Here is an 11,597-nt window from a genome sequence, read left to right as displayed (position 1 = left end):
TCTTATGACCTTCAGTCAGTACTGACCTTCAGTCAGTACTACACGCCAAGTCTTATGACCTTCAGTCAGTACTGACCTTCAGTCAGTACTACACGCCAAGTCTTATGACCTTCAGTCAGTACTGACCTTCAGTCAGTACTACACGACAAGTCTTATGACCTTCAGTCAGTACTACACGCCAAGTCTTATGACCTTCAGTCAGTACTGACCTTCAGTCAGTACTACACGCCAAGTCTTATGACCTTCAGTCAGTACTGACCTTCAGTCAGGACTACACGCCAAGTCTTATGACCTTCAGTCAGTACTGACCTTCAGTCAGTACTACACGCCAAGTCTTATGACCTTCAGTCAGTACTGACCTTCAGTCAGTACTACACGCCAAGTCTTATGACCTTCAGTCAGTACTACACGCCAAGTCGCCATAATTCTGATTTTCTTTTCCTCCAGTGAATTATGGTATGTGTGAGCTTATCAAATAAAGAACAGTAGTGGGTCGGGTAACAGGGTTAGGGTGACAGGGTTAGGGTGACAGGGTTAGGGTAACAGGGTTAGGGTGACAGGGTTAGGGTGACAGGGTTAGGGTGACAGGGTTAGGGTAACAGGGTTAGGGTAACAGGGTTAGGGTGACAGGGTTAGGGTGACAGGGTTAGGGTGACAGGGTTAGGGTAACAGGGTTAGGGTAACAGGGTTAGGGTGACAGGGTTAGGGTGACAGGGTTAGGGTGACAGGGTTAGGGTAACAGGGTTAGGGTGACAGGGTTAGGGTGACAGGGTTAGGGTGACAGGGTTAGGGTGACAGGGTTAGGGTGACAGGGTTAGGGTGACAGGGTTAGGGTAACAGGGTTAGGGTGACAGGGTTAGGGTGACAGGGTTAGGGTGACAGGGTTAGGGTGACAGGGTTAGGGTGACAGGGTTAGGGTGACAGGGTTAGGGTGACAGGGTTAGGGTGACAGGGTTAGGGTGACAGGGTTAGGGTGACAGGGTTAGGGTAACAGGGTTAGGGTAATAACAGTAGTGGGTCGGGTTAGGGTAACAGGGTTAGGGTAATAACAGTAGTGGGTCGGGTTAGGGTAACAGGGTTAGGGTAACAGGGTTAGGGTAACAGGGTTAGGGTAATAACAGTAGTGGGTCGGGTTAGGGTAACAGGGTTAGGGTAATAACAGTAGTGGGTCGGGTTAGGGTAACAGGGTTAGGGTAATAACAGTAGTGGGTCGGGTTAGGGTAACAGGGTTAGGGTAATAACAGTAGTGGGTCGGGTTAGGGTAACAGGGTTAGGGTAATAACAGTAGTGGGTCGGGTTAGGGTAACAGGGTTAGGGTAACAGGGTTAGGGTAACAGGGTTAGGGTAACAGGGTTAGGGTAATAACAGTAGTGGGTCGCACACCAAGACTTCAGTTCAAAATGTTTATTTCATTTTTAACAGGGACAAACGTTTGGGCTATCCAGCCTCCATCACTGGATAGCCCAAACGTTTGTTTTGAACGGGTAATGCAAGTCAGAGCGCGGTTCATTTTACGCTCTCAAGAGTTAATAGATCTAATAAGGGTCCATTTGGTTACCAACTCTCCATCATTTAGCCATCAAGGGCCACTGGTGGTCCCCGGAAAACCACTGACTTAAAGAGGCATTCCACTCATTTTTAACATTTTACTATGTCATTAATATACCTTAGAGCTGTTGTGTGGAAATAATTAAAAGGTCCCCCCATTCTGTGTTTCCTAGAACTGGAGGTCTAAAAAAAATCATTAACATGGTGAAACACATCTTGATGACATGATGTGTTTCACCATGTTAATGATTTTTTATCATTCTTTTTTATCATTATTTACCAGAATGGGGGGGACTTTTTATTATTTCCACACACCTCTAAGGTATATTAATGACAGTAAAATGTTGAAAATTAGTGGTATTCCCCTTTAAGCTTCTAAAATGAAACGTTCGTTTTGTCTCTCTCTCTCTCTCTCTCTCCCAACAGATCCGAGAGGTCTCTCTCTCTTCCCCGACAGATCCCAGAGGAGGGATCATCGATGTCTGGGGAGGTGATTAACGATCCCAATAGATGCATGTCAGAGTGCCAACAGAGCAGGTGTGAATGCCGACCCCCTCGCCCCGGCCCGCTGCCCAGCCACGTTGACCCACGCCGACCCCCTCGCCCCGGCCCGCTGCCCAGCCACGTTGACCCACGCCGACCCCCTCGCCCCGGCCCGCTGCCCAGCCACGTTGACCCACGCCGACCCCCTCGCCCCGACCCGCTGCCCAGCCACGTTGACCCACGCCGACCCCCTCGCCCCGACCCGCTGCCCAGCCACGTTGACCCACGCCGACCCCCTCGCCCCGGCCCGCTGCCCAGCCACGTTGACCCCTGAGCTGACCTCAACTCTCCACCCAAGGTTACAATAGTTTTGTATTTTTTTTGGGGGGGGGGGGGGGTTACGTAATAGAGCGTAGCAGTCCCGCCCCCTTTCATGACGACGAGAGACCCGGAAGAGAATTGCGCGTAAATTTTCATAAAGTATTTATTTAACCCATTTTGGGCGGGAACCCCTTTTGGTGTTTATGCTTTAGCTATTGAAAAATAGCTAATCTACAAGCTCATAGCGCGCCACCGAGTGGGGGGGGGGGGGGGGACTGCGCCACTCTATTGACATCATTTGTAGTTTTTCATTGATTCAGAACTACACTTAACGGCACTACCGTAAAGCAGCGTCCCTCGTCGCTAGGCAACCCTCGGATCATTGTATTTTGCCCTCTCCAAGATGGCCGCCCGCTCAATGCTATGGGGGCGCCGCCATCTTTTAGAGGCGTTTTGCTCGGAATTGAGCCACGGATTGCGGTGGTTGATCAAAGTGCGGATGTTTAAGGCCTCGATACTAAATCGTCGCTACCTCGCGTTCTCAATAGGAATGCTTCTGAGGAAAGATTTATTTTCAATTTTAGTTTTTCATTTAGTTATTTTGTTAGTCTTCGTTAAAGGTTATATGTTAGGCTATATTGTCTTCTGTTACTTCCCAGAAGCAATTACTTTACAAAAGATCTCAGTCACTCAGAAATAGTGTTTGTTCATGAGCTGGTTACAGAGCTCCCATTGACTCCAGTGTATTTTATATATAAATAGAGCTGGTTACAGAGCTCTCGTTGACTCCAGTGTATTTTATATAGAAATAGAGCTGGTTACAGAGCTCTCGTTGACTCCAGTGTATTTTATATATAAATAGAGCTGGTCACTGAGCTCTCATTGACTCCAGTGTATTTTATATATAAATAGAGCTGGTCACTGAGCTCTCATTGACTCCAGTGTATTTTATATATAAATAGAGCTGGTCACTGAGCTCTCATTGACTCCAGTGTATTGTATATATAAGTAGAGCTGGTCACTGAGCTCTCATTGACTCCAGTGTATTTTATATATAAATAGAGCTGGTCACTGAGCTCTCATTGACTCCAGTGTATTTTATATATAAATAGAGCTGGTCACTGAGCTCTCATTGACTCCAGTGTATTTTATATATAAATAGAGCTGGTCACTGAGCTCTCATTGACTCCAGTGTATTTTATATATAAATAGAGCTGGTCACTGAGCTCTCATTGACTCCAGTGTATTTTATATATAAATAGAGCTGGTCACTGAGCTCTCATTGACTCCAGTGTATTTTATATATAAATAGAGCTGGTCACTGAGCTCTCATTGACTCCAGTGTATTTTATATATAAATAGAGCTGGTCACTGAGCTCTCATTGACTCCAGTGTATTTTATATATAAATAGAGCTGGTCACCGAGCTCTCGTTGACTCCAGTGTATTTTATATATAAATAGAGCTGGTCACCGAGCTCTCGTTGACTCCAGTGTATTTTATATATAAATAGAGCTGGTCACCGAGCTCTCGTTGACTCCAGTGTATTTTATATATAAATAGAGCTGGTCACCGAGCTCTCGTTGACTCCAGTGTATTTTATATATAAATAGAGCTGGTCACCGAGCTCTCGTTGACTCCAGTGTATTTTATATATAAATAGAGCTGGTCACCGAGCTCTCGTTGACTCCAGTGTATTTTATATATAAATAGAGCTGGTCACCGAGCTCTCGTTGACTCCAGTGTATTTTATATATAAATAGAGCTGGTCACCGAGCTCTCGTTGACTCCAGTGTATTTTATATCTAAATAGAGCTGGTTACAGAGCTCTCGTTGACTCCAGTGTATTTTATATAGAAATAGAGCTGGTTACAGAGCTCTCGTTGACTCCAGTGTATTTTATATATGAATAGAGCTGGTCACTGAGCTCTCATTGACTCCAGTGTATTTTATATATAAATAGAGCTGGTCACTGAGCTCTCATTGACTCCAGTGTATTTTATATATAAATAGAGCTGGTCACTGAGCTCTCATTGACTCCAGTGTATTTTATATATAAATAGAGCTGGTCACTGAGCTCTCATTGACTCCAGTGTATTTTATATATAAATAGAGCTGGTCACTGAGCTCTCATTGACTCCAGTGTATTTTATATATAAATAGAGCTGGTCACTGAGCTCTCGTTGACTCCAGTGTATTTTATATATAAATAGAGCTGGTCACCGAGCTCTCGTTGACTCCAGTGTATTTTATATATAAATAGAGCTGGTCACCGAGCTCTCGTTGACTCCAGTGTATTTTATATATAAATAGAGCTGGTCACCGAGCTCTCGTTGACTCCAGTGTATTTTATATATAAATAGAGCTGGTCACCGAGCTCTCGTTGACTCCAGTGTATTTTATATATAAATAGAGCTGGTCACCGAGCTCTCGTTGACTCCAGTGTATTTTATATATAAATAGAGCTGGTCACCGAGCTCTCGTTGACTCCAGTGTATTTTATATATAAATAGAGCTGGTCACCGAGCTCTCGTTGACTCCAGTGTATTTTATATATAAATAGAGCTGGTCACCGAGCTCTCGTTGACTCCAGTGTATTTTATATCTAAATAGAGCTGGTTACAGAGCTCTCGTTGACTCCAGTGTATTTTATATAGAAATAGAGCTGGTTACAGAGCTCTCGTTGACTCCAGTGTATTTTATATATAAATAGAGCTGGTCACTGAGCTCTCATTGACTCCAGTGTATTTTATATATAAATAGAGCTGGTCACTGAGCTCTCATTGACTCCAGTGTATTTTATATATAAATAGAGCTGGTCACTGAGCTCTCATTGACTCCAGTGTATTGTATATATAAGTAGAGCTGGTCACTGAGCTCTCATTGACTCCAGTGTATTTTATATATAAATAGAGCTGGTCACTGAGCTCTCATTGACTCCAGTGTATTTTATATATAAATAGAGCTGGTCACTGAGCTCTCATTGACTCCAGTGTATTTTATATATAAATAGAGCTGGTCACTGAGCTCTCATTGACTCCAGTGTATTTTATATATAAATAGAGCTGGTCACTGAGCTCTCATTGACTCCAGTGTATTTTATATATAAATAGAGCTGGTCACTGAGCTCTCATTGACTCCAGTGTATTTTATATATAAATAGAGCTGGTCACTGAGCTCTCATTGACTCCAGTGTATTTTATATATAAATAGAGCTGGTCACTGAGCTCTCATTGACTCCAGTGTATTTTATATATAAATAGAGCTGGTCACTGAGCTCTCATTGACTCCAGTGTATTTTATATATAAATAGAGCTGGTCACCGAGCTCTCATTGACTCCAGTGTATTTTATATATAAATAGAGCTGGTCACCGAGCTCTCATTGACTCCAGTGTATTTTATATATAAATAGAGCTGGTCACCGAGCTCTCATTGACTCCAGTGTATTTTATATATAAATAGAGCTTGTCACCGAGCTCTCATTGACTCCAGTGTATTTTATATATAAATAGAGCTGGTCACCGAGCTCTCATTGACTCCAGTGTATTTTATATATAAATAGAGCTGGTCACCGAGCTCTCATTGACTCCAGTGTATTTTATATATAAATAGAGCTGGTCACCGAGCTCTCATTGACTCCAGTGTATTTTATATATAAATAGAGCTGGTCACCGAGCTCTCATTGACTCCAGTGTATTTTATGTATAAATAGAGCTGGTCACCAGCTGGTCACCGAGCTCTCATTGACTCCAGTGTATTTTATACATAAATAGAGCTGGTCACTGAGCTCTCATTGACTCCAGTGTATTTTATATATAAATAGAGCTGGTCACTGAGCTCTCATTGACTCCAGTGTATTTTATATATAAATAGAGCTGGTCACTGAGCTCTCATTGACTCCAGTGTATTTTATATATAAATGGAGCTGGTCACTGAGCTCTCATTGACTCCAGTGTATTTTATATATAAATAGAGCTGGTCACTGAGCTCTCATTGACTCCAGTGTATTTTATATATAAATAGAGCTGGTCACTGAGCTCTCATTGACTCCAGTGTATTTTATATATAAATAGAGCTGGTCACTGAGCTCTCATTGACTCCAGTGTATTTTATATATAAATAGAGCTGGTCACTGAGCTCTCATTGACTCCAGTGTATTTTATATATATAAATAGAGCTGGTCACTGAGCTCTCATTGACTCCAGTGTATTTTATATATAAATAGAGCTGGTCACTGAGCTCTCATTGACTCCAATGTATTTTATATATATAAATAGAGCTGGTCACTGAGCTCTCATTGACTCCAGTGTATTTTATATATAAATAGAGCTGGTCAATGAGCTCTCATTGACTCCAGTGCATTCTGCCGAACTTCACGGGGGCAGTTTGGCTCCCATGGTGCGACGAATCTGCCGTCTGGAATGCGTGATAGCGAAAATGACGTTGGTGACTTTACCTCCATTTCATATACCTTGATGTAGTCCAGGAAGTAAGTGAGCCCAGTGTCCATGACATCAGAGACACTGGGCTCACTGCTAAAATCTAAAATATCTAAAACCACATACCGGTATTTAGTCTAGTAGCCAGCCCATAGAGCCCCATTGTGAACCCAGACATGTTGAGTACACCAACGTTTTATGTTATAAATGTTTAGTATGGATCCCCAGCATAAAAAACAATCATTGGGCTAAAAACGGGCATGGCCGTTTTAAGCCCAATGAGTGTTTTTCTTTTGCAAAACTAATGCTTGGAATGGATTCAGCATCATTGAAACCCCCTAGTTTGACACGTCACATGCTAGATGAGCATGATGACATTTTGAATATTTTACCTTCTATAGGTTGTTAATGGTAGGGTCACATATTATGCCAATTATGAAAATTGCTCAACATATGTAAGTTAGCATCCGGCAGTTTCTACATGCTGGGGACCCATACTAAACATTTATAACATCAGTTTATACATGCTGGGGACCCATACTAAACATTTATAACATCAGTTTCTACATGCTGGGGACCCATACTAAACATTTATAACATCAGTTTCTACATGCTGGGGACCCATACTAAACATTTATAACATCAGTTTCTACATGCTGGGGACCCATACTAAACATTTATAACATCAGTTTCTACATGCTGGGGACCCATACTAAACATTTACAACATCAGTTTCCACATGCTGGGGACCCATACTAAACATTTATAACATCAGTTTATACATGCTGGGGACCCATACTAAACATTTATAACATCAGTTTCTACATGCTGGGGACCCATACTAAACATTTATAACATCAGTTTCTACATGCTGGGGACCCATACTAAACATTTATAACATCAGTTTCTACATGCTGGGGACCCATACTAAACATTTATAACATCAGTTTCTACATGCTGGGGACCCATACTAAACATTTATAACATCAGTTTCTACATGCTGGGGACCCATACTAAACATTTATAACATCAGTTTCTACATGCTGGGGACCCATACTAAACATTTACAACATCAGTTTCCACATGCTGGGGACCCATACTAAACATTTATAACATCAGTTTCTACATGCTGGGGACCCATACCAAACATTTATAACATCAGTTTCTACATGCTGGGGACCCATACTAAACATTTATAACATCAGTTTCTACATGCTGGGGACCCATACTAAACATTTATAACATCAGTTTCTACATGCTGGGGACCCATACTAAACATTTACAACATCAGTTTCCACATGCTGGGGACCCATACTAAACATTTATAACATCAGTTTCTACATGCTGGGGACCCATACTAAACATTTATAACATCAGTTTATACATGCTGGGGACCCATACTAAACATTTATAACATCAGTTTCTACATGCTGGGGACCCAAACTAAACATTTATAACATCAGTTTATACATGCTGGGGACCCATACTAAACATTTATAACATCAGTTTATACATGCTGGGGACCCACACTCAACATTTATAACATCAGTTTATACATGCTGGGGACCCATACTAAACATTTATAACATCAGTTTCTACATGCTGGGGACCCATACTCAACATTTATAACATCAGTTTCTACATGCTGGGGACCCATACTAAACATTTATAACATCAGTTTCTACATGCTGGGGACCCCTACTAAACATTTATAACATCAGTTTCTACATGCTGGGGACCCATACTAAACATTTATAACATCAGTTTCTACATGCTGGGGACCCATACTAAACATTTATAACATCAGTTTATACATGCTGGGGACCCATACTAAACATTTATAACATCAGTTTATAAATGCTGGGGACCCATACTCAACATTTATAACATCAGTTTCTACATGCTGGGGACCCATACTCAACATTTATAACATCAGTTTCTACATGCTGGGGACCCATACTAAACATGTATAACATCAGTTTATACATGCTGGGGACCCATACTAAACATTTATAACATCAGTTTATACATGCTGGGGACCCAAACTAAACATTTATAACATCAGTTTATACATGCTGGGGACCCATACTAAACATTTATAACATCAGTTTCTACATGCTGGGGACCCATACTAAACATTTATAACATCAGTTTCTACATGCTGGGGACCCATACTAAACATTTATAACATCAGTTTCTACATGCTGGGGACCCATACTAAACATTTATAACATCAGTTTCTACATGCTGGGGACCCATACTAAACATTTATAACATCAGTTTCTACATGCTGGGGACCCATACTAAACATTTATAACATCAGTTTCTACATGCTGGGGAACCATACTAAACATTTATAACATCAGTTTCTACATGCTGGGGACCCATACTAAACATTTATAACATCAGTTTCTACATGCTGGGGACCCATACTAAACATTTATAACATCAGTTTCTACATGCTGGGGACCCATACTAAACATTTATAACATCAGTTTCTACATGCTGGGGACCCATACTAAACATTTATAACATCAGTTTCTACATGCTGGGGACCCATACTAAACATTTATAACATCAGTTTATACATGCTGGGGACCCATACTCAACATTTATAACATCAGTTTTTACATGCTGGGGACCCATACTAAACATTTATAACATCAGTTTATACATGCTGGGGACCCATACTCAACATTTATAACATCAGTTTATACATGCTGGGGACCCAAACTAAACATTTATAACATCAGTTTATACATGCTGGGGACCCAAACTAAACATTTATAACATCAGTTTCTACATGCTGGGGACCCATACTCAACATTTATAACATCAGTTTATACATGCTGGGGACCCAAACTAAACATTTATAACATCAGTTTCTACATGCTGGGGACCCATACTCAACATTTATAACATCAGTTTATACATGCTGGGGACCCAAACTAAACATTTATAACATCAGTTTATACATGCTGGGGACCCAAACTAAACATTTATAACATCAGTTTATACATGCTGGGGACCCATACTCAACATTTATAACATCAGTTTCTACATGCTGGGGACCCAAACTAAACATTTATAACATCAGTTTATACATGCTGGGGACCCATACTAAACATTTATAACATCAGTTTATACATGCTGGGGACCCCTACTCAACATGTCCGGGTTCACATTCTGGCTACTAGGCTAATTACACACATAAAGAGACACATAAACGTCAAACATATATATTTTTTGCAAAAAGGGTGATAATAACCTTGGCTCCCTCTCCCTCCGCCCCCGCAGCCCCCGTCCCACACAACTACCCCCCCCCCTCCCCCCGGCCCCGCCCACCCGAGCGCTCGCCGTCCGCCATGGAGCACGACGCCACCTGCCACTACAACCAGAGCGTGAAGTTCTTCTACGAGCTGAGCGGGAAGAACATCAGCGACCACTGGCGCTCCCGCGACTACGTGGTGGTCAGCCTGGGCCTGCTGGTGTGCTTCATCGTCATCTTCTCCAACATGCTGGTCATCGCCGCCATCTTCATCAACCGCAGGTTCCACTTCCCCATCTACTACCTGCTGGGAAACCTGGCCGCGGCTGACCTCTTCTCAGGTATACCGGAAACTCAGGCTTGACCCGTTAAAAACGGGAACCCCTTTTGGTGTTTTAACACAGCGAACGCGAACAACGTATCCGTACGTTATTAATTAATCAAACGTCCGGTGCTAACCACGTATCCATACGTTTTAATCACTTTTTTATAGAATACTTTCATTCATCTTTTTACCCACCCGGACAATGAAGAACCATCCCCCTGTCATTGCTGCTTAGTCCCGCTCACGTGATCAGAAAAAAGAAAAGCCCCCTCCACTCCTGAAAACAGGAGGGCGGGCCGCTTTACGTGTAGAAGCCAGGGTAAAATGGACGCTCCCATAATCTAGTCGGTGTGTGAATAGAAGAATCAAATTTCACCTAACCTCACCTCACCAGGCTTTCCTCCACCTCGGACATTTCACCCAACACTATAATACTCGATTCCCCCCTCCCCTCCTGTTTCTCCAGGAGGAGGATCTTGCGAGATGGGGGCTCTGTCTCTCGGAAAAAAACATGATGAACGGAACGCTGCCTAAACACATATGCACCGGATCGGCATTGCATAACGTCTGCAACACACATGGACAGATGCATGTTTCCTTCTTCATACTGTAGCGACCAAACGATCCCCGAGCCTACAATACTACGAACTAACAAACGAACCACAGTATCGAGGGGCCGCCACGACAACAGACAGTGTTCCGTTGGTGGATCACGTATCGCCATGCAGAGCCGTCATAATCGGAGATCGCTCGGACGTGTGATTGTAACGCTTTTTTATTCATTATAATTGTAGTGATAAGACCGCAATGAACGCGTCGGGGACGTAATCGACCCGGGTGTAATGTATAACGAACTTTTCCGCGTCCTAAACCGTGGTGTTGTGATCTGTGGAAGTCATGTTTTCCTTGTCGTCGACATCACAGCCGGGCTCCGCACCTCTCTGGACACTCCCGGTGAAGCTTTTTTTTTTCCGCTCCCAAGCTGCATGCCCAGGCATGTTCCCCTATACTAGCTTGAAAAACAAAATCAGCTGATGATGACAACGCGTCTCACCGTTATACTATAGTTCTGAACCGAACGGTGGAATGGGACTTTTTATAGCCGTACGGATCAAGACTTTTGCTGCCCAATGTGCCCATGACCCCCCCCCCCCCCCAATGTTACTGCGATCAAGACAATGAAAGCAGTGAGATAGATTAGGCGAGGCGAGGC

At 42.7% G+C, this 11,597-nt stretch overlaps 1 protein-coding gene across 1 annotated transcript in view; it reads left to right on the top strand.

Moving 5' to 3' along the window:
- LOC306919631 (lysophosphatidic acid receptor 2-like) overlaps positions 1–11,597 on the top strand; it is a 115,644-nt gene that overhangs the window by 65,120 nt on the left and 38,927 nt on the right. The window contains exons 2-3 of the mRNA XM_079532390.1: positions 1,975–2,389; positions 10,089–10,400. Coding sequence (XP_079388516.1) covers positions 10,157–10,400 — 244 coding nt within the window. The 5' untranslated portion in view covers positions 1,975–2,389; positions 10,089–10,156. The remainder of the gene's footprint in view (positions 1–1,974; positions 2,390–10,088; positions 10,401–11,597) is intronic.

Source organism: Electrona antarctica (assembly GCF_951216825.1).
Source record: "Electrona antarctica genome assembly, contig: scaffold_288, whole genome shotgun sequence".
NCBI lineage: Eukaryota > Metazoa > Chordata > Actinopteri > Myctophiformes > Myctophidae > Electrona > Electrona antarctica.
Note: the sequence above shows the minus strand (reverse complement) of the source record. Positions and strands in the feature narration are given on the sequence as shown.